Below are 24,462 nucleotides of genomic sequence, written 5' to 3'. Positions count from 1 at the left end.
TAGTACCTTCAAAATATTGATGATGAACTTAAGCTAGAGACTTTCCATATCTTTAGACACAGCTCGGGAGAGTACATTAGGCCAAGTCACAATCCGACCACATGTATTAGTGAAAGTAAAACAACCATTGAACAATAATGATGAGATTAGTTATTTTTATTGTTTTAACACTGTTTATATGTGGTTCTTGATAGTCTCTATACTATTTTGATGTATAAAGGCGTATGTTAGGTCCATATATTGATGAATTATATTCCAAATATTAGCTAGAAACACTTGTTGTTCCCCTATTGAATTTTAAAATGTGTAGTAGTGGAATCCTTGGGAAGAAGGAGACTGTCTGGGGGGCTGAGGCGGGTAGCATTGACATAATCTTGAGGCAAATGAGCTGGTATCCCTGGAATCACCAGACCAATTACCCTCATAAATCTCATCAACCTCCCTTCTTTATATACAGGACCTTTCCTTAGTGGAAGAGTGAAGCTTCTCACCAACTCTCCAACAGCATTGGCCATCATTGGTATCACCTTCTGTGGCGAGAAATAGTTTTTGTTTGGCTCCTCTTCTACAATCTACAATAATAATCATTATTAATCATCAAAACTTTATTAATCATTCCCTTCAATGTAATCATAAATATATGTACTTATTAAATCACATGCATGGGAATATATACACATATTTATATATGAATACGTACGTACTTAAAAATAGTATAAAGTCGATCACGTGGCTAGGTTATTAACGTACGTACCTTTGGTTGGTAATTCCTGTTACAATAGATGCATGTGCCAAAATGCTTAAACATTAGGGAATCGTCATCGTACGGAAGCCTTGGTACCAAATCGTAACCATAAACAAATCTAGAGTAGTGAATATCATGTTCAACCATTTCCTTTTCCATGAACTCTCCAAAGGTGTGGTCTCCAACCCTTGGTTGACCAAAAGTGTACACTCCCTCCAGTCTCTCTAGTAACCATTTCTCATCGTGATATGAAAGAACCGCAGAGAAAAGAACCGCCAAGGCCCCACCCAGACTGTGTCCGGTTACAACGAACTTGGCTTTGTCGTTTTGCTGCAAAAGCTTCTTCAGCTCCTTTCTAATTTCGTAGTAAGCCAAGGGTTTGCTATTTTCGGCTAGTTCTCTTGGAAAACCTTTACTCTTCTTTAGCCCTAGGGCTTTCATAAAGCCACCATGGATTTTTCCCATTCCTTCGATCTCGTACCATGAGATGTCGACGTCCGAGATCCATGCGTCGGCGTTGAATGGTTCGGTCCCTCTAAAGGCCACCACAATGGTGTCGTGATCTTCGTCTCTGTCTCGCATTATGAACACTTTTGTTGTGGCTTTGTTTTGATAATCTGTACGTAAGATTTCACTTTTAATAATAATATCATTAAATCATATCATCTGAAAATACATAATAAAGACAAATTCAATTTTATGACCGTATATATAATATATTGAATATTATATATATGTGATAATATATCGTCATTGATTCATTTGATATATATTTTTACAAGTAGTATAAAATTTGTAAAGACTCAGGGAAGAAAAATAATATTATTAAGTGGGTGGGACCCACATGAGTCAAAAGAGTCATTGACTCACTCTTTTCTTTTTCTTTTCCCCTCCTCTCTCCCCGAACTTCTTCTCATATTTTTTTTTTCTTTTCTTCCTTTTGTTTCTCTCCAAACCAGCCACGGCCACAACCCAGTCGGACCACCGCCAGACCTCCAATTTTTACACGCACCAGAGCTACAACTTCTATGACCGACGACGACAGGAACCCAAAATTTGGCGACCTTCGAAGGAAGGACGCGCCCGTACGACCACTCCGAAGTTTTGCTGTCGAAAATTTGAGGTAACTTTCTGGCGAACTCCGACCACTGTTTGATGAGTGGGTGGCGCCGTTGGATTCAATGTCGCGAGAGGAACGTCTTCCACTAAGTCATTTTGGTAAACTCGCTGTTTTTCTCCAGCGAGATTTTGGGTATCTCCACCCATTTGGAAGCATTTTTTGGCAACACCGGCTGTTGTTTGAGCTAATGAGTTGCATATTTTTGATGTACTCATTGAGGGGATCATTTTGATATATGTCATACATATTTTCATCGATGTTTCTGGTACATCGCTCACTACCGCCACCAACCGCTATAGTCCTATCTTTTGAACATTATATATGTATTTAATTTGGAACCTAATAATCTGTATATCTAAATTAACTATGTAATAGTAAGAAATGAAAAATGGTGGATGCTAAGTATTATTTTGGGTGTTTTATGACTTATTAAATTTAACTGTTTGGTAACTACATAAGTGTGAAGATATTTGTTCTAGGTATAATGATAAATGATCATGCTTTTATCACTAGTATATTTATATATAATTATAGAAGTTATTCCATTGTTTTAACTTATAATGATAGTACTATTTAATATAAACTAAATGATCATTTATAAAGACTATTTTCCAACAAGGGTCAAAGTTTTACCTTTGACCACCCAAGTTATGGATATTACAAATTTGTCACAGCCTAGGGCTCCGGTCGTGACAGAAAAATAGTAACAGAGCATTGGGTTTAAGTACCTCGTAATGTGTCACCAAATAAATTAAATTTATTTTAAAATAAAGTATTTTGATCTATAAAGGCGTATGTATATATATAGCATCCATTCCTCATTAACTAACTAGCTTTTGATTTACTGACCTAAGAAAATGCCTTCGAAAGGAAGGACAACAAGGAGAAGGCCTATAGATGATGTCTCTGAGGCCGAGGTTCCCTCTCTGCCAGTTGCATTTCCTTATGAATGTCATTCTTGAGGCTTTAAGAGGCATTCCTACCCAACAGATGGATCCATCTATCCGACGGAGCCATCACTTCCAGATTTTCCATCAGATTCAAATGCATAAGTCTAAAGGTGGACAAGATTCCACGATAGCTGAAAAATGGTCGAGGGAGATAAATAAGAGCTTTAACATTATGGGAACACCTGAAGAGTATCATGTTAATTTTAATGTGTCCAAGTTGGAAAGGAGTGCACCGGATTGGTAGGAAGCCTTAAGTAGAATGAGAGGAACTAATGGGATGACTTGAGGAAATTTTGAGATGGGTTTTCAAAGAACAACATTTTAACACATCTCATAGGAAGACTTGATTGGAGCATTTTATTGCTTGAGATCAATGATATGTTGATGAGATCACATAATGACTAGAGAATGATTGTCACGACCCGAGCCCTAGGCCGTGACAAATTTGTAATATCCATAACTTGGGTGGTCAAAGGTCAAACTTTGACCCTCGGTGGAAAATAGTCTTTATAAATGATCTTTTAATTTATATTAAATATAATATAATTATAAGTCGAAACAATGGAATAACTCATATAATTATATATGAAAATATTACGAATAAAAGTAGGATCATTTATCTTAATACATAGAATAATAATATCCCCACAGTTATGTAGTCACCAAACAGTTAAATTTTATAAGTTATAAAATACCTAAAATAATACTTAGCATCCACCATTCCTCATTTCTAACTAGGACATAGCTAATTTAGATGTACAGACCGATAGGTTCCAAATTAAATACATAAAATGTTCAAAAGATAGGACTATGGCACTAAACACATTGACTTCAGCAATAATTCACATTTTTCCATGTTTGCGTCACTAGGCTCCTGGAATGGGAGAGATAGGGGTGAGCTTATAAAGCCCAGTAGGAAAACAACTAATATCATGGACCCAAAAGTTTAATAAAACCCCTGCATAGTTAGCTTTGAAAGCAAAACATATATCATCATGTATAAACCAAAATAGAGAAACCACAAATAATCATAAGAGCATAGCTACAAGTGCACATCACACCGTCCACTAGATCCCTAGTTCCCGTTACCCACCATAGAAAATCTGGCATCCTAAACCGGGTAGCCGGACCTGATAACCACCACAATGGGGAGGCTCAGAACACTTCCTGTATACAGATGCTAGGTCTTTACACCTACAGGTGAGTGGACACCTGATCTACCTATGATGACAGAGACTAGGTCGTGAAACAACAACGTGCACCAATCATGATCACTATGGCTCTCATCAGTATAACCAAATGCAGGTAAACATGAAAAGAAAGAAACATATTCCCTTTATATTTTAGAAAATTGGGCAGTATAACAACTACATTTGAATAAACCCAAAAATCATAACCTGCATAAATAAGTGAACAAAATATATATTTGGCACTCGGTGCCCTCAGAACAGATCAGAAAACATGCAGGTTAAGTTTTCAATTTTTCAAACATTTTATAAATATCAAAATTGGAATATGTTGAATGCAATTTAATACGAGTAAAATAAGTCCAATAGTCTAGTTGAGTCCCTACCTCTTTAGATATCTCTTTAGAATTTAATCCGAGCCCAAAGCAACGCTCCTAAGCTTATCGATGATCTTAGAATGATTTAGTCCGATTTTAATAGCACGTTTTTCCTACGTGCACCAAATGAGCAAACGATTATCATCATAGCATTCCTTATTCAAAATCGTGTCCAATGACATATAATATGACCATATTTAAAATTTCAAGTTTCGGAACCTCACCCAAGCGGTGCACAATAGTGGTTGGTGGCGGTACCGGAAACGTCAACGAATATATGCATGGCATATATCAAAACGATCACCCCGATGAGTACATCACGAAAGTACAGCTCCTTCGCCCAAATGACCTCCAGTGTCGCCGGAAAACGCTTCCAAAGGGCAAAGATACCCAAAATCTTGCCGGAGAAAAATGGCGAGTTGACCGGAATGACTTAGTGGGTTTTGTTCCTCTCTTCACGCTGGTTCCAAAGGTACCAACCACTTGCCGAGTGGTGGTCGGAGTTGGCAGGAAAACACAGTCAAAGTTGACGGACCAAAACTTTGACTGGCGATTCCGAACGATTAACGGCGAGTTGGGCGGTGCCGCTTGGCAGTTGAGGTCGTCGGGGCAAGGCGAAACTGATGAGCTGCCACGCGTCAAAAATGGTGGCCGGTGGTGGTTGGGTCTGGTGTCTTGCCACCGGTTGCCGAGAGAAGAAGAAGAAGAAGAAGAAGAAGAAGGAGAAGGAGAAGAGAGTGCTCGGGAAGGAAAAGGAAAAAGAAAGAAAAAGAAAAGAAAAGAAAAAATATTCTGATTTTTAAAACAAGTGGGTCCCACCACTTAAATAATATATATATATATTCTTTTTTTCTTTTCTGAGACTTCACAATGATGGATGTGAGTGAATGAATTCTACATAGAGTTTGTAGAGTTGACCTTCAACGTTTATATCGGTATCGTTGATTAGTCTCTTTGGATTGAAAAGTTCATGACTCGATTGAGGACTACAACACTTGATGAAACCAATACCCTAACCTTTACAGACATGAACGAGTGTGTGATGTTAGCCTTGTGAATTAAAGTTCATTATAAGGAAAAATGATGGAGAAAGAAATCTGACCAAGAGGAAGGAAAAGTCTCTGGTTAAGCCTATGCTCTTGGTGGTGATGATGTATAAGGAGGAACAGGCTAAGGATTTGTGGATGGTATGGTTCTTATCTCACACTCTTGGGCTCATGTATTATTTGATACTGGTGCATCACTTTCTTTTATATCATTAATGTTTGCTAGCATATCGGGTTTGAGTTGGGAAACTTTTAGTCCTACATTGCAGTTGAGTGTACCTATGGGAGGGCATGGTGAAGTATCAACCATATGCAAATCAATTTGTATTGTGTTTGAAGGGCATAAGTTATTAGGAAACATGATAATGTTACCTATGTGACAAGTTGATGTGATTCTTGGCCTGGATTGGTTGTCTAAGTACCAAGCCATTGTTGATTGCTCACGCAAAAGGGTGACTCTTTTAACTCCAAGTGGATATTTAATTGTATATCGAGCCAACATGAATGTAGTAAGGCAAAATCCTATCCTTAAGGCATGTATAGGTGGGGAAAGAAACTTAGAGTGTTATGGGAGTTTGTTCGCAATTGAGGATGAGTCTAGGCCTTTAGACAAGTTTTCTTGGATATCAGTGGCTAGTGGCTTTCCAGATTTGTTTCCTGAGGATTTGCCAGGACTACCGCCTGATAGAGAGATCCAGTTTTACATTGATTTGATTCCCGAGACTCAACCAATTTCTATTGCACCTTATCGCGTGACACTTGCAGAGTTGGCTGAATTGAAAAAGCAATTGGGTGAACTAATGGATAAAGGTACATCAGGAACAGTACTTCCCTAAGGGGAGCTTCAGTTTTGTTTGCCAAGAAAGCTGATGGATCCTTGTGACTGTGCATTGATTATAAGAAATTGAATCAGATGAAAATTAAGAACATGTATCATTTGCCAATGATAGATGAGTTGTTTGATCACCTTAGAGATTCAAAGTATTTTTTTCAAGATTGATTTGAGGTCAGGCTATCATCAATTGAGGATTAAGGAAGAGGATATTCCTCAAAACTACTTTCAGAACGCGTTATGAACACTTAGAGTTTTTGGTGATACCATTTGGATTGACGAATGCGCCTGCAACATTTATGGACCTTATGAATATGATCTTTAGACCCTATTTGGATAAGTTTGTAGTTGTTTTTATTGAAGAAATTTTGGTGTATTCCAAGATACCTGAGGGCAATGCAAAACACTTACCAATTGTGTTGCAAACTTTGAAGAAATCATCAATTATATGCTAAGAAAGAGAAATGTGATTTCTGGATGACCGAGGTCAAATTCTTAGGGCATGTAATATCTCAAGAAGGTATTACTATGGATCCTGCGAAGATAGTTTCTATCTTGCAGTGGGAAAGACCAAGGATGTTATTGATGTTCGAAGTTTTCTTGAGTTAGTAGGCTACTATCGCCGCTTTGGGTAGAATTTTTCTCAAAATTGCTACGCGTTTGACAAAACTAACAAGAAAAGATTTAAAGTTCATGTTGGATGACAGTTGTGAATAAGCTTTCTGAGAACTTAAGCAAAGATTGACTACGACGACTGTTCTCACCGTGCCTAATAGTGATGAACCGTATGTGGTATTCACTGATGCTTCTGGTATTGGTTTAGGAGGAGTTCTCATGCACAATGGCAAGGTTACTGCATATGCTTCATGCCAATTGTGAGAAGAACTACCCTACACATGACTTGGAACTTGCAGCAGTGATTTTTGCCTTGAAAATTTGGAGATGTTACTTATATGGGGCAAAGTTTGAATTATATTCTGATCATAAGAGTTTAAAGTATCTCTTTACTCAAAGAGACTTGAATTTGAGGCAAAGAAGATGGGTCGAGTACGTGGAAGGTTATGATTTCACTTTGCAATATCATCCTCGAAAAGCAAATGTGGTCGCTGATGCATTAAGTAGAAAACCTCATGGCACTTTGGCTAGTTTGGCTGTTGAGGATTGGAAAAGAACGATCACAGTGGGTGATTATGAATTAGAGTACTATGAAGGAAAAACTATTGTTTGTGTTTCAAATGTAGTGGTTACACCAGTGCTACTTCAGCAAGTTAAGAAATGTCAGTGGCAAGATGAAAAATTGAGACTTATCTAGAATCGAATCTGAAACGGTGATCAGTTAGATGGATGGATAGTAAATGCCGAAAAATTCTTATACAATAAGGGAAGATTGGTCGTTGCAAATATCCTTGATCTTAGAGTCTGTTATGATCGAGACACATATGTCTAAATTTATTGTACATCCTGGAAGCACAAAGATGTACCAAGACTTGAAAAGACAATACTGGTGGGAAGGTATGAAGAGAGATGTGGAACTTTGTAGCTAAGTGTATGATTTGCCAGCATGTTAAAGCTGAGCACCAGAGACCTTCAGGGTTGCTTCAACCTTTACCTGTACCAGAATGGAAGTGGGTCCAATAGTCAAGTTGAGTCCCTACCTCCTTAGAATTTTCAATTTGAGCCCAAAGCGACGCTCCCAAGATTAATGATGATCCTAGAGTGATCTAGTCCAAATATAATATCACGCTTTTCCTACGTGCACCAAATGAGCAAATGATTATTATCATTGCATTCCTTATTCAAAATCATGTTCAACGACATATAATATGACTATATTTAAAATTTCAAGTTCTGGAACCTCACCCAAGCGATGCACAGTAACGGTTGGTGGCGGCAGTAAGCGGGATACCAGAAACGTCGACGAATATATGCATGACATATATCAAAATGATCCCCTCACTGAGTACATAAAAAATATGCAACTCATTAGCCAAAACAACCGATGGTGTTGCCGAAAAACGCTTGGAGATACCCAAAATCTCGCTGAAGAAAAACGGTGAGATGACCGGAATAACTTAGTGGGCAATGTTTTTCTCGTGATGTTGATTCCAACGGTGCCATCCACTCGTCGAACGGTGGTCGGAGCTCGGCGGAAATTCACCTCAAAGTTTCAACGAAAAAACTTCGGAGTGGTCGTACAGGCGCGTCCTTGCTCCAATGGTCACCAAATTTTGGGGTTGTTGTCTTCGCCGGTCAGAGAAGTTGTAGCTTCGGCGCGTGTCGAAAATGAGCTCCAGCGGTGGTCCGAATGGGTTGTGGCCGTGGCTGGTTTAAAGAGAAAACAAAAGGAAGAAAAGAAAAAGAAGAAAAAGAGAAGAAGAAGATTCGGGGAGAGAGAAGGGGAAAATAAAAATAAAAAAGTCATTTGACTCTTTTGACTCAAGTGGGTCCCACCCACTTAAAAAAAATTTAAATAATATTTTTTTCTGAGTCTTTACATCTTCCATCATTAAAGAAATTTCGCCCCGAAATTTTTCAAAGTACCATTTCCAGCTGAAATTAAACGAATGAGGATACTTTTCATACATGTCCGACTCTAACTCCCAAGTAGCCTCGTCTTCTCTATGGTTCCGCCATAAGACCTTGACTACTGGATTCTCCCTGTTCCTTAGCACCTTTAACTCTCTCGCTAGGATTCTGGTAGGTTGTTCTTCATATGTCACGTCCTCCTGAAGAGGGATAGGATAGCCTCTTACTCAATGATGTGCGATGGGTCTAGAGTATACTTCCTCAGCATCGATACATGGAACACATTGTGAACATGCCCCAACGGCACTAGTAAGTTCAATCGATAAGCGACCTCCCTAACCCTCTCGATAACCTCGAAAGGTCCAATATACCTCGGGGCTAGCTTTCCCTTCACTCCAAATCTTATCACACCACGGTTAGAAGTAACTTTCAAGAAGACATAGTCACCAACCTCAAACTCAACTTCTCGTCGGTGGAGATCGGCATAACTCTTCTGATGACTTTCAACAACCTCAAGTCTCTCTTGGATGTCTTTGACCTTCTCAGTTGTACTAGCGATTATTTGAGTTCCAATTGTGACATGCTCATCTGGTTCTGCCCAACACAAAGGTGATCTGCATGGTCTCCCATATAAGGCCTCATAAGGAGCCATACCTATATTGGCCTGGTAGCTATTAATATAAGTGAATTCCACCAATGACAAGTGTTATCCCCAGCTACTCCCAAAATCCAAAATACAAGAACGAAGCATGTCTTCCGAAGTTTAGATAGTACTCTCTGATTGTCCATCTGTCTGAGGGTGGTGAGCGGTGCTCAAGTTAAGTTCAGCTCCTAAAGCTTTTTGCAATGCTCGCCAAAACCTTGATGTAAGTCGAGGATCTCTATCAGAAACAATGTTGGAAGGCAACCCATGCAGTCGAAGTATATTACCCACATAAAGTCGAGCTAGTCTAGAAACCTTATAATCCTTCCTAATTGGAATGAAATGAGCAGATTTGGTCAAACGATCGACAATCACCCGGATAGTGTCATGCTTTAATGGTGTTAATTGTAATCCCGTCACAAAGTCCATCGTGATATTGTCCCACTTCCATTCTAGTACAGATAAAGGTTGAAGCAACCCTGAAGGTCTCCGGTGCTCAGCTTTAACTTGCTGGCAAACCATACACTTTGCTACAAAGTTAGCCACATCTCTCTTCATACCTTCCCACCAGTATTGTCTTTTCAAGTCTTGATACATCTTTGTGCTTCCAGAATGTACAACAAATTTAGACTTATGAGTCTCAATCATAACTGACTCTAAGATCAAGGATATTTTCTACGACCAATCTTCCCTTATTGTATAAGAATCCTTCGACATTTACTGCCCACCCGTCTAACTCATCACCGTTTCAGATTCGATCCCAAATAAGTCTCAATTTTTCATCTTGCCACTGACATTGCTTAACTTGCTGAAGTAGCACTGGTGTAACCACTACGTTTGAAATACAAACAATCTCTTTTCCTTCATAGTACTCTAATTCATAATCACCCACTCAGATCGTTCTTTTCCAATCCACAACAGCCAAACAAGCCAAAGTGCCATGAGGTTTTCTATTTAATGCATTGGCGACCACATTTGCTTTTCCAGGATGATATTGCAAAGTGAAATCATAATCTTCCATGTACTCGACCCATCTTCTTTGCCTCAAATTCAAGTCTATTTGAGTAAAGAGATACTTTAAACTCTTATGATCATAATATAATTCAAACTTTGCCCCATATAAATAACATCTCCAAATTTCTTTAAGGAGGGAAGAATGTAAAGACTCAGAAAAAAAATATTATTTAAATTTTTTTTAAGTGGGTGGACCCACCTGAGTCAAAAGAGTCAAATGACTCTTTTTTCTTTTTCTTTTCCCCTTCTCTCTCCTTAAATCTTATTCTTCTTTTTATTTTTCTTTTTCTTTTCTTCCTTTTGTTTTCTCTCCAAACTAGCCACGACTGAAACCCAGTCGGACCACCATCGGAGCTCCATTTTTGACATGCGCCGGAGCTACAACTTCTCTGACCGACGACGATAGCAGACCCAAAATTTGGTGACCATCGGAGCAAGGACGTGCCAATACGACCACTCCGAAATTTTGTCGTCGAAACTTTGAGGTGACTTTCCGGCGAACTCTGACCACGTGTTCATCGAGTGGATGGCACCGTTGGAATCAGCGTCACGAGAGGAACGTTGCTCACTAAGTCATTCCAATCAACTCACCGTTTTTCTCCGGTGAGATATTGGGTATATCCGCCCCTTTGGAAGCATTTTCTGGCGACACCGACTGTTGTTTGGGCTAATGAGTTGCGTATTTTTGATGTACTCATTGAGGGGATCATTTTGATATATTTCATGCATATATTTTTCGACTTTTCCGGTGCACCGTTAACTGCTGCCAGCAACCGCTACTGTGCACCGCTTGGGTGAGGTTCCAGAACTTGAAATTTTAAATATGGTCATATTATATGTCGTTGGATACGATTTTTGAATAAGGAATGCAATGATGATAATCGTTTTCTCATTTGGTCTATGTAGGAAAAGCGTGATATTAAAATTGGACTAGAACATTCTAGGATCATCGTTAAGCTTGGGAGCGTCGCTTTGGGCTCGGATTGAAAATTCTAAGGAGGTAGGGACTCAACTTAACTATTTGACTTATTTTACTCGTATTGAATTACATTAAACATATTCCAATTTCGATATTTATAAAATATTTGAAAAATTGAAAACTTAATCTACATGTGTTTTTGATCTGTTTTGAGGGCACTGAGTGCCAAATATATTTTTGTTCACTTATTTATGCAGGTTATGATTTTTGGTTTTCATTCCAATGCAGTTGTTATGCTGCCCAATTTTATAAAAAATAAATGGAATATGTTTCTTTCTTTTCATGTTTACCTGCATTTGGTTATACCGATGAGAGTCATAGTGATCATGATTTGTGCATGTTGTTGTTTCACGACCTAGTCTCTATGTCATCATAGGTAGATCAGGTGTCCACTCACCTGTAGGTGTAAAGACCTAGCATCTGTATACAGGAAGTGTTCTTAGCCTCCCCCTTGTGGTGGTTATCAGGTCCGGCTACCTAGTTTATGATGTCGGTTTTTTTATGGTGGGTAACGGGAACTAGGGATCTAGTGGACGATGTGATGTGCACTTGTAGCTATGCTCTTATGATTATTTGTGGTTTCTCTCTATTTTGGTTTATACATGATGATATATGTTTTGTTTTCAAAGCTAATCATGGAGGGGTTTTATTAAATATTTTGGGTCCTATGATATTAGTTGTTTTCCTACTGGGCTTTATAAGCTCACCCCCTATATCTCTCTCATTCGAGGAATCTAGTGACACAAATGTGGATAAGATGAATTATTGATGGAGCCAATGTGTTTAGCCTAGTTCTATTTAGTGTCCTAGTCCTCTCTTTTGAACATTATATATGTATTTAATTTGGAACTTAATGGTTTGTATATCTAAATTAGTCATGTAATAGTTATGAACGCGGAATGGTGAATGCTAATTATTATTTTGGGTGTTTTATAACTTATTAAATTTAACTGTTTGGTGACTATATTACTGTGGATATATTATTGTTCTAGGTATAATGATAAATGATTATCCTTTTATCACTAATATTTTTATATATAAATATAGGAGTTATTCCATTATTTTGACTTATAATTATAATACTATTTAATATAAACTAAATGATTATTTATAAAGATTGTTTTTTAACAAAGGTCAAAGTAGACATTTGACTACTTAAGTTATAAATATTATAAATCTGTCACAGCTTACCACTCGAATCATGACAAAATTAATGTAATAAGTTAAGAACCTAAAGTTTATGTAGTCGAATTTAAAATCGGACCATTTGTAATACTTTTTTAATTGGACCCATAACCCATTTATAATTAATCATTCAAACTATAAAATGACATGTTTTGTAGCGTTGACCACGTAACAAACTTAATAATTTGGTTTCGTACCGTTCCAGCAGTCATAAAATCCCACGAATTCCATCTGTAGAGGAATTAAATTAGAATATATATATATATTAATATTTTTTTTAACTAAGAAGACAAACTAAAGTTTTGGTAATTATACTATATATCATATGACTAAAAAATTAACTTCATTATAATGTTGGATCTTAAAAAATATGAATAAAATCATCTCAATAAATTTTTAGCTCTGATTAAAATTAATGATTTATAATTATATACCTTCCAGTGATGAGTGACAGTGTTTTGAATGAGAGGTTGGTTCTCGTAGGAGATCTTGGAAGCCATGATAGAGAGAGCTGCATTATAGCGTGGATCTCCATGTTTAATTTCAGGGTCAAGCCCCAGCCGCCAGTCTACATTTCCAATCACGGACTTGAAATCTGCTGATTTTCTCACCGGAATAACTACTCTTCCTGTAAAATGTATTTATAAATATAATTATATATATAACTATTCTTCCTGTAAAATGTATAAATAAATACAATTATAGGGGAATTTTCGTCTAGGGCTTCACTTTAAGCCCTATCAGTGGAGCTCTCAGTGTTCTTGACCCGTGAACAGTTTTCGGCGCGATTTTTTTTATAACTGTGTATATTATAGTTATTTAGAGCATCCTGCAAATTTTCAGAAAATTCCGAATAGTTTACAGTACCGAAAACTAAGTTCAAACATGTTACACGCATGACTAATTTTTTTTATATGCGTAGAAAGCAAAATGTTTGAATCTAATTTTTGGTACTGTAAACTATTAGGAATTTTATGAAAATTTGTATATGAAAATTTGTAGAATACTCTAAATAGCTATAATATACACGGTTATAAAAAAAATCGCGCCGAAAACTGTTCACAAGTCGAGAAACACTAAGAGCTTCAGCAATAGAGCTTAAAGTGAAGCCCTTATAGAAGAATTATCCTATAATTATATATATATATAAATATATATCAAAAGTGAAATTTTACCACAATCATTTTACCACAATTAGTGAAATTTATCATTAGATTTTATATATTTTAATTTAATACTTATTATAGAACATAACTAACCAATTATAAGTGAAATAACAACACTCGTATCAAAATACTTAATAAAAATACACTTTCCTTTTTTTTCTCCAACCTATCTCACCTATATCATAAAATATAACATTAGTCTATTTTTAACTGTCTATATGTCTAATAAATTTCACTAATATATATATATGACAATTTTTCTATAGGGGTTTCACTTTAAGCCCTATTAGTAGGGCTCTCAGTATTTCTCGACCCGTGAACTGTTTTCGGCGTGACTTTTTTTTTTATGACCGTGTATATTGTAGCTATTTAGAGCATCTTGCAAATTTTCAGAAAATTCCGAATAGTTTATAGTACCGAAAACTAGGTTCAAACATGTTGTTTTCCACGCGCATAAAAAAAATTAGTCACGCGTGCAACAATATGTTTGAACCTAGTTTTCGGTATTGTAAACTATTCAGAATTTTTTGACAATTTGCAGGATGCTCTAAATAGCTATAATATACACTGTTATAAAAAAAAATCGCGCCGAAAGCTGTTCACGGGTTGAGAACACTGAGAGCCCTATCGGTAGGGCTTAAAATGAAGCCCCTATAAGAGAATTCCCCTGTATATATAACCAGTTTGATATTTTATTAAGAAATTTATATAATTAAACATGTTTTCTATAAGTAATCGATCACTACAAGTAGTGTTTTGTGTCATTTAAAGTATATGGAACTTATTTCAATTCTAAAATATTAGCCTAATTAATATATTATTTTTTCCGGGGTTATTATGGAATATGCAAGTAATCTTAGGGATCGTTTGGTATGCAGGAATCTGGATACGGGAATAAGAATCTGAACACTTTCTCATGTTTGGTACTGGATTTGAGTTTTTCTAACCTGGGAATCTGTACTCCAGGGGTTTTAACTTTTCCTGATTCTAGGTTCAAGTGAAACCCATCTGACAAGTGGTTTTCAGATACCCAGAAATGTGAAACACTTCAAAATTATTATTATTTTTTTTTTAAAAAAAAAATCTTAAAGTAATAATTTTTTAGTTAATAACTTATTTTATTTTTGGAGCTTATAATATAAAAATAAATATACATATATCAAACTATAAAATGATAAATAATATTTGTTTATTTAAATAAATTGATTTGTAAATCATTTATATCATTCCTTTAATTTAAAATAACAAATGAAATATTATTAAAAATAAAATAAGGGTATTTTTGTAATTTTAAAAATTATACTTGATTCTAAAATTCAATAGATATACTTTTTTTTTTAATTCTGTTAAAAAAATATTTCATGAGTAAAATTGTTTATAAATTATTTTGATGAAATATATTATTATATTAATTTTATGAAAATATGAAAACTTAACAGGTTACTATGCACAACCAAACACATAAAGTGATATTCTCAGGAATCATAGATAAGATTAAAGTGCACAATCAAACACAATGATGTAAGTTTCCAGATTATTAGATTATCCTCTTCAACTTTTTCAGTAATATAAAAACTGTAAACTCATCATACCAAACAGTCCCTTAATTAGCTTTTTCGCAGTACAAACGTGTATATGAATATCTTTATCACTTCCAAATAACACATGGAGATTGCAGATAGCTCGCTATTTATATCACTTTCCCAGATGATTTATTATTATTATAAATCGAAGTTTTTCAAATTATAAAAGTATGGAAATTTTGTATCTCTGATAATGTAAAGCTATTCACCCTATAAAAAACTTTATAGCGCGCGTGATTTTATTTTAATGAATTATTTTACGAAAGAACGGAATGATACGAATAATATTAAGAAAGTTCATAAGAAACAATCTATATCTGTCTATACATATCTCTTTAATGTAATAAGTGTGTAGATAATAAAAATTATTAATTTTAATAATTTTTTTATTTTTTTTAATATTAATTTTAACAGAATATTATTATATTTAATATAATATTTTTATATTTAATGATAGTTTATAAACACTTAAACTTAAATAAATAAAATAAATAATTAAAAAAAATTAAAATTTGATATTTTTGAGATATTATACAATGATAATTATTTAAAAATAATAAATAATTAAACAAATTAAAATAAGATATTTTGAGATATTTTACAATGATAATTATGTAAAAATAATAAAATCATATGTTTTATAATTTAAATAAAACTTAATCAAACTTAAACTCACTTATTAGAATAATATCATATTAAACATATAATATAATCTACAGTCAATTAGCAACAAATTATTTAAAAAAAAATAGCAAGAAACTTAAATTTAAAATCCATATATAATATTTAATATTACATTAAACACATAATATATAATCTATTGTTGTCACTCCCAAATTCAAAAATTAGAATAAACATAAGCTTAAACAAAAATAAATAAATTATTTAATTAAAATAGGATATTTATTTTAAATTTATATGACATTAATATAAATATAATAAAAATAATTAATAAATTCTATAAATAAAACTAAGCAAATATGCATATTGCACGTTATTTGTATCTAGTATATATATAAAGAATGCGATTCTCTAAAATCTCTTCAAAGCACTCATACTATTTTCTCCTTTAATTTAATTTTTTATTCATTTTAGTTGCATATTAATTTAAATTTAAATAAATATTTACAAGTTATTTATTTAAATTAATAATATTATATATAAATATATCATGTTATATGTAATATAATAACATGACTGAGATACCTCTTCTCTTTTTTATTTTCTTTTAAAAAAAACGTAATTTCTTTTTTGTTTAAAAAAAAAAAAGAAACATTACACAATCCACATTAACACGTTTACTTTCTAAAAAAAATTAATTTAGTTACACATTAATTTAAATTTAGTCACACATTATTATAAATTATATGTATACAAGATTTTTTAATATAATTACAAATGATAGTCTTATTTCTAAAAAAATATTTATTATTATTAATTTTAAATGTCAAATTGTTATAATTATTCACTACAACAATAAATGCTATTTGCGGCGGTCCAAATCCACCGCTATTATATAGGTTATTAGCGGTGGACTAGGGGGTCAGCCGCTAATAAAGTGTTGATTAGTTTAAAATATATATTATTATGTATTAGCGGCGGGTAGTCCGCCGCTAATACATTAATGAAATGCCCGGGAAACAGAGAGATTTTTTTTAAAAGATTTATTAGCGGCGGATATGCACATTTATTAGAGGTGGACTATCTGCTGCTAATAGTATTAGCGGTGGGTAATCTCTTTCATTGGCGGCAGAGTACTCGCCGGTAATAGTATTATTAGCGGCGGACTATAGTAATAGCGGCGGGTCCCGCCACTGATACCCTTACGGTTTAAAAATTTCACAGCCTATTTCTTTTCTCTTCGTTTCCCCTCTCAGTTCTCTTCTCTTCTATCTCTCTCGTATCTCCTCTCCTCTTCTCTCTCTCAGGCGCAACGAACGGTCTGCAGTGCTCTTCTATCTCTCAGACGCAAAGAACGGTCCCTCGGGTCCTCTCGGCAACAACAGGTTATACAAGTCTGGATTTTTTTTTTGATATCTAAGATCGGTTTTCGTATCTGGGTTTTGCTCCGAATTGCATTTTTTTTTGTTCTTGGGTTACTATACTTGATTCTTGGTTTCTTGATATCTATCAATGATATGAATGGTTTGTACAAATGTGTTCTTGGTTGTGTAAAAATGTGTTGTAGTTAGGATTTTTTAGCCTATATATAAATAATTTTGTAAGAGTGGGTGTGGGTCGGGTTGGGAATATCACACATAGAGAATACATGAATTAGTGGTGAAGCCAGAAAAAAAAAGTTAAATAGGATGAATATGACTATAATTAATTATTATTTAAAATTAGACATTCATAAATATTAAACACACATAATGAATTTATTAAATGATGGAACGCAACATTCATTGATTTTTTGAATAATAACAATTTTCATTAATAATAATAATAATAATAATAATAATCCATATTGGTTTTCTTTTTGTTTGGAAAAAGGTCAATAATCTATCAATGATATGAATGATGATAATAATAATTTATGAATGGTGAGGAGTGAGGATGGTCTATATATATTGTGCATATGTGACTTGACATTTATACCAACGAAAATTAAATTTAAATTATAATAAAAAAATCTGTTAAAATATCTATTTGTTGCAATCAGACGTTATGAAACTATATATATATTTAAATGTTATAAAACTATAATTTAAATAGGTTTATTTATTTATTCAATTGAAAATTAATAGGAAAACAAATTAAAAAAAAAGTTCGGTAATTATTTTTACTTTTTTAAATTTTGAAAAGAAAGTTGTTAATTCACTTTTAAATTTTTCTAAACACTTTTTATTATGAATAAAGAATTAAATAAATAATAATTTATTTTTTAATTATTTTTTATTAATTTAATTAATTAAATAATAAAAATTTGATATAACATTATCTAATTAAATAATTTAATTTAATTTGTTTATTAAATAACACTATCTAATATTAAATAGTTATAAATTAGTCGAATATAGAAATTGATAATTATATTTAATAAACGTTTAAAAAATTAAGAATACATAATAAATTAGTATAGGAAATAATATTAATTTGTTTATAAATAACATTATCTAATAAAACATCATAAAATAGCATAAGATATTATAATATTGCATAAGATTTCAAAAATGATAACAAATTTCTTTTGTTATCCATTCCTATTCACATTACTAAAACTCACACACTCTTATAAAACTTTAGATGACGATTAACAAGACTTGGACAACATTGAGAAATCATGGTTGTCAAGAATATTGGAATAGTCTGCAAGCTTTTTTGAGGATGGCGTCGGAACATAAATATTCTGATGGAAGAATTAGGTGCCTGTGTGTGAGATGCAAAAATAATAGATTTGAATCTTTGGATGTTTTTCGGGCACACGTATTCGATAGGGGTTTTCATCAAGCTTATGATTAGTGGATTTTTCATGGTGAGGTGGAAGAAATTGTTGCTGATGAGGTGGTTGATGAGAATGAAGATGATGAGATGATTCACATTGTGGAAGACTTCCTTTTACCGACAACTGAGGAAGTAGAAAGGGATCTCGGTGGGAGTCAGTATTATGACGAGTTATTTGAGGAGATTGAAGCGGAGTTGTATCCTGGATGTGATTGGATTTCATCCCTGAACTTTTTAGCAAAGTTATTGCATCTAAAAGTTAGAGTGAAGGTGCCTAACGACATATTTGATGAATTGTTAAAGTTGTTAAAGCTTGCATTTCCTAAGGAAAACAAAATCCCTGGATCGTACTACGAGGCGAAAAAGGGATTGAAAAAATTAGGGTTGGGATACGAGTCCATTCATGTGTGTCAGTATGATTGCTGCTTATTTTACAATGAGCATGCATCTAAAGAGACATGCCCAGTATGCAGAAGTAGTAGATGGATTACTTCCGAAATGACAAAAGGAAAAACAGTGCCACACAAGGTGATGCGTTACTTTTCCTTGACACCTCGGTTGAAAAGATTATATAGTTCAAAGATTACAGCGAAACACATGATATGGCATCACGGGAAATCAAAAGATGATGGGGTGATGCGACACCCGGTGGATGGCTCTGCGTGGAAGGACTTTGATGTCAAGTGTTGACCCTCGATTTGGCCAACGACACGGAGTCAAATATACGACAGGGAATGAGACGACAATTAAGAATTCAATCTAATGGAAAAAAAGAAAACACCAATGATTTATAGTGGTTTGGCCCCAAAGAATGGTAATGACCTACGTCCACTTAGTGCTATTATTAATATTGGATCTCAAAATCGTGATCAAAGAACTACGGTTCTTGAGTTTCACAAACCTTGAGAGAATTACAATAAAATGATGGATAATTGCACTATAGTTCTCTCTCAATATTCAGAAAAAGATTCCAAAGTCCAAAAGTCTCTTCCTTGAGCTATTTCATGCATATTTATAGGCTCAAGGAGGGTTACCTAAGCCAATGGGCCTTTAACTTTCCTTAATAACCGCGTATCAAGGTCATAAAGAGAAAATATTCAATGCAATTATTATAGGATTACAATCTTAGAAGTAAATAAATCAAATTATACGACCAGTCTGGTCGTATCTAATAGTTAAACCTGACGAAGTGATGTGCCTTTGGTCGATAGTCGAACAACACTTCCGCCACATGTCAACCATGTGTGAGAAATCCTTGCCACATCATCAGCAGCCGTTTTTTGGGTAAACATCAAGTATCTTGATTTTTCAAGGGATCCTAGAAATGTTCGTCTGGGCTTAGCTGCCGATGGATTCAATCCATTTGGCAACATGAACCTTGCATACAACATGTGGCTTGTGGTGTTGGCAAACTATAATCTGCCACCTCGGTTTTGTATGAAAGACAATTATTTCATGATGACTCTCCTTATTCCTGGGCCAAAATCACCAGGTAAGGACATGGATGTATTTCTGAGACCATTGGTGGATGAGTTGAAGGATCTATGGGTTAACGGAGTTGATACAAGAGATAGTACGACCAATAGGATGTTCAAGATGCGGACAACCCTTTTGTGGACAGTGAACGATTTTCCAGCTCGCAGTAGTTTGTCTGGATGGAGTAGTCAGGGATACAAAGCTTGTCCTACGTGTAATAAAGATACAACTTCCATCCGAGTGATCGGTAAAACATCTTATTTTGGTCACATAAGATTCTTGTCAAGTACTTATCGAATAAGAAGAGACACCGAGTTCGATGGAGAAGTTAAGACAAGACATCCTCCGAGACGGTTTACTTGTGAGGATATACTAGAACAAGTTAATGCTCTTGCAGCGCAAGTTCCAGGAAAACACGTCCAGTTTGGGGGTGTGAAATGTAAAAGAGGTGTAGATGAAGGTAATTGGAGGAAAAAAAGTATCTTTTACGTGCTTGAGTATTGGTGTACAAACAAATTAAAACACAATATAGATGTCATGCATGTTGAGAAGAATGTGTGTGATAGTCTCCTTGGCACCATCTTAGACAATGATAAACCTAAGGACACCACTAATGCAAGACATGATTTAAAAAGATGGGTGTGAGAGAATCATTGTGGATTTATGAAGATGAGAACGAGAAATTGATGAAGCCGCACACTCCTTATGTGTTAACTTCGGCGCAGAGGCAACAATTTTGTCAGTTTATAAAAGGAGTTAGATTTGCAGATGACTTTTGTTCAAATTTGAAGAAGAAAGTGTCTGAGAATGATACAAATATTTTTGGGTTGAAGTCACACAATTGTCATGTGATAATGCAATGGTTACTTTCTCTCGGTGTTCGCAAGTTTCTTCCAAAATCTATATCAACCACTATTACAGAATTGTGCAATTTCTTCAGGCAAATATGTTCGAGGACTTTAAATGTTAAAGATATGGAGGAAGCACAAAATGGTCTTATTTAGATATTGTGCAAGATGGAGTTGATTTTTCCTCCAACTTTTTTTGACATAATGATTCATTTGGTATTACATTTTCCAGAAGAAGCTAGATTGGGTGGCCCTATATTTATGAGGTAGATGTATCATTTTGAAAGGTACATGAAAAAATTGAAGAATTACGTGAGAAATAAAGCTCGCCCTGAAGGGTTGATCGCTGAAGGCTATGTTGCAGATGATGCTTTGACCTTTTGTTCAATGTATTTCAAAGACATTGAAACAAGATTTAACCGTCTTGATCGAAATGAAGATGCAACTTATATCCCACGAAACCTTCCAATCTCAATGTCGTCTACTCACAAAGGGAACTTTGAAGCCTCTCAATCATAACACTCGTGAAATAGCTGAGTGGTTCATACTTGATAATTTTCCTGAAATTGAGCCTTATTTAGAGTAAGCTTATTCCCTTTTAAATTAGAACATGTGTGGTTATTATAAGTTGTTTGTTGTCAAGAATCGTAACACTATTCTATGTAACAAGAATTGTAACATGTGTGGTCCAAAGGTAATTTTTAAAAATAGTGTCAAAATAGATAATCTGCCAATATATAGTATTCAAATAATCAATCTTTCTATTCTTATTTTGAAGATTTTGACAAAATACCAGGTCTAAAAATAAATTTTTAAAAATAAATGATCGAAATGGGTAATTGGCCAAAATAACCCTTATTATTCATAATTTTTCGAAAACCTCTAGAAGATTTGCTATACAATGAACATCATCATTAAAAAACTATGGTTAAGACATCCTCACGTGTCCATGTAAGAAGTATGTTGTACGAGTAGGATAAAAAAGAATCTCAATTATACAATCTCCAAAAAAAATATTTTTTAATTATTATAAAAGACCGTGCGAAAAGCGATTATATTTTCTAGTTAGTATATATAACAAGAACAACACAGACAACAAAAAATAGTGTAATCGACTTAATTATAAGAAAACAAATATACATACTAAATAAAACCTTTTAACTAAATCAATTAAATGGGTAGAATCCATATTATAATACACACATCCGCTACAAAATATATGTGCCCACAATATAAGTTTTTTTTGTCGCTAAAAAATACTCCTTATAGTGAATGAAAATTAATATTTAATTACGAATTATCATTGATTTATAATTTTGGATAATACAATTTTAGACTCTCTGCGAAATACTTGTTTGGGTCCTGTCTGTTTTGGAAATTATCTTTGTGGACTACATATTTTCAATTTAGTTCAAAATAATTCATTGAACTTTATTTTTGTCAAAATATTTTTATTCTCATATTTTATTTGCCGGATCGATCAACCTAAAAAAATCATTAATCTATGATGAGCATCGATTTTTATGGAGTAATTAATATTCAGAAATATTTTGATCAAAACTAAATTACTTTTAATCAATTCGGGTCCAAAAAGATTATTATTATTTTTTATATAATAATAATAATAATAAAATTTGTTATAATTATGATAATATTTTTTAGTGATAAATTTTTCATGACATAAAAAATTTGTAGACAAGTGATATGAACATAATATATATATATATATATATATATATATTTATATATAGATAAAGCAAAACGAACCTCGAATAAAATTTAGAATGAGATTAAAGAGGTTCCCGTTACTTGACAAGATATTCAAACCCATCTCAAAGGCAGACCCAACCCCGGCGAGGGGTATGGACACAAATTGCAAAACCTTCTGAACCACAATGGACAAGAAAATGATCCAACGGCGGCCAAAACTTTCCTCAGCTTTATCCGACGACTCAACCAATAACTTCTTCTTCACCGAATCACTCGAATATAATAATAAATACAATAAATCAAACAAACCCACTTCCTCACATTTCAATAACATATAGCTAGCTGAAAAACTCTTGTCACACTCCACAGCCATGGCTACCTCTTCCATATATATATATCACAAACTCACCATTAATAATATAAAGATATATATATATATATAAATATATATATATATATATATATATTCTTTTATGACTGACTCTATATCTCGATCTATTTAGCTATATAACTTAACAAAGCTTAGGGTGGGAGAGTTTGGCCGAGTGATCATGACCTGGCAATATATATCTCTATATATAATAATTGTGTAGATAATGGAAATTCTTGCTTTTAACGGTTTTTTATTTTTTAAAGATTAATTTTAACGGAATATTCTTATATTTAACAAAATATTCTTATATTTAACAGTAGTTAATAAATACTTAAACTTAAATAAAATAAAATAAATAATTCAAAAGATTAAAGTATGATATTTTTGAGATATTTTACAATGATAATTATTTAAAAATAATATACAATTAAACAAATTAAAATAGAATATTTTTTAAATATTTTACAATGATAATTATTTTAAAATAATAAATAATTTAAAAAATTAAAATATGATATTTTTAAGATATTTTATAATGATAATTATTTAAAAATAATAAAATCATATATTTTATAACTTCAATAATATTTAATTAAATTTAAACTCACTTATTATAATAATATTATATTAAACATATAATATAATCTAATGTGAATTAGTAACAAATTATTTTTTTATAAAAAAACTAGCAAGAAACTTAAATTTAAAATCCACGTATAATATTTAATATTACATTAAATATATAATATAATCTATTGTTGTCACTTCCAAATTCAAAAACTAGAACAAACATAAACTTAAACAAAAATAAATAAATTATTTAATTAAAATAGGATATTTATTTCAAATTTATATGACCTTAATATAAATTTGATAAAAATAATTAATAAATTCTATAAGTAAAACAAAGCAAACGTGCATATTGCACGTTGTTTGTATCTAGTATATATATATCTTCTATATAATAAGTTTGTAAAATTCTTGGTTTTAACGGTTTTTTATTTTTTTAATATTAATTTTAACGGAATATTCTTATATTTAACAGAATATTCTTATATTTAACGATAATTTGTAAACACTTAAATTTAAATAAAATAAAATAAATAATTAAAAAAATTAAAATAAGATATTTTACAATGATAATTATTTAAAAATAATAAATAATTAAATAAATTAAAATATGATATTTTTCAGATATTTTACAATGATAATTATTTAAAAATAATAAATAATTAAACAAATTAAAATATGATATTTT

At 33.1% G+C, this 24,462-nt stretch overlaps 1 protein-coding gene across 1 annotated transcript; it reads right to left on the bottom strand.

The window, feature by feature from the left end:
* Window positions 1-127: 127 nt before the first annotated feature.
* On the bottom strand, window positions 128-23,245 carry LOC133810144 (triacylglycerol lipase OBL1-like). Its single transcript, XM_062245999.1, has 5 exons — window positions 22,889-23,245; window positions 13,039-13,232; window positions 12,802-12,835; window positions 755-1,362; window positions 128-572 (listed from the first exon to the last, which is right to left on the bottom strand). The coding sequence occupies exons 1-5, from the start codon at window positions 23,217-23,219 to the stop codon at window positions 288-290; spliced, it is 1,452 nt and encodes a 483-aa protein (XP_062101983.1). The 5' UTR covers window positions 23,220-23,245; the 3' UTR covers window positions 128-287.
* Between the last annotated feature and the right edge of the window lie 1,217 nt (window positions 23,246-24,462).

The sequence above is a fragment of the Humulus lupulus genome, chromosome 1 (assembly GCF_963169125.1).
Source record: "Humulus lupulus chromosome 1, drHumLupu1.1, whole genome shotgun sequence".
Taxonomy (NCBI): Eukaryota; Viridiplantae; Streptophyta; class Magnoliopsida; order Rosales; family Cannabaceae; genus Humulus; species Humulus lupulus.
This window is presented reverse-complemented; position numbering and strand designations above follow the sequence as displayed.

Coding starts and splice junctions, on each gene's coding strand:
- LOC133810144 (XM_062245999.1), bottom strand. CDS start 23,219: ATGGAAGAGGTAGCCATGGCTGTGGAGTGTGACAAGAGTTTTTCAGCT. Junction 13,233..22,888: donor CATTCTAAATTTTATTCGAG/GTTCGTTTTGCT, acceptor TACATTTTACAG/GAAGAGTAGTTATTCCGGTG. Junction 573..754: donor ACAGGAATTACCAACCAAAG/GTACGTACGTTA, acceptor TTATTATTGTAG/ATTGTAGAAGAGGAGCCAAA.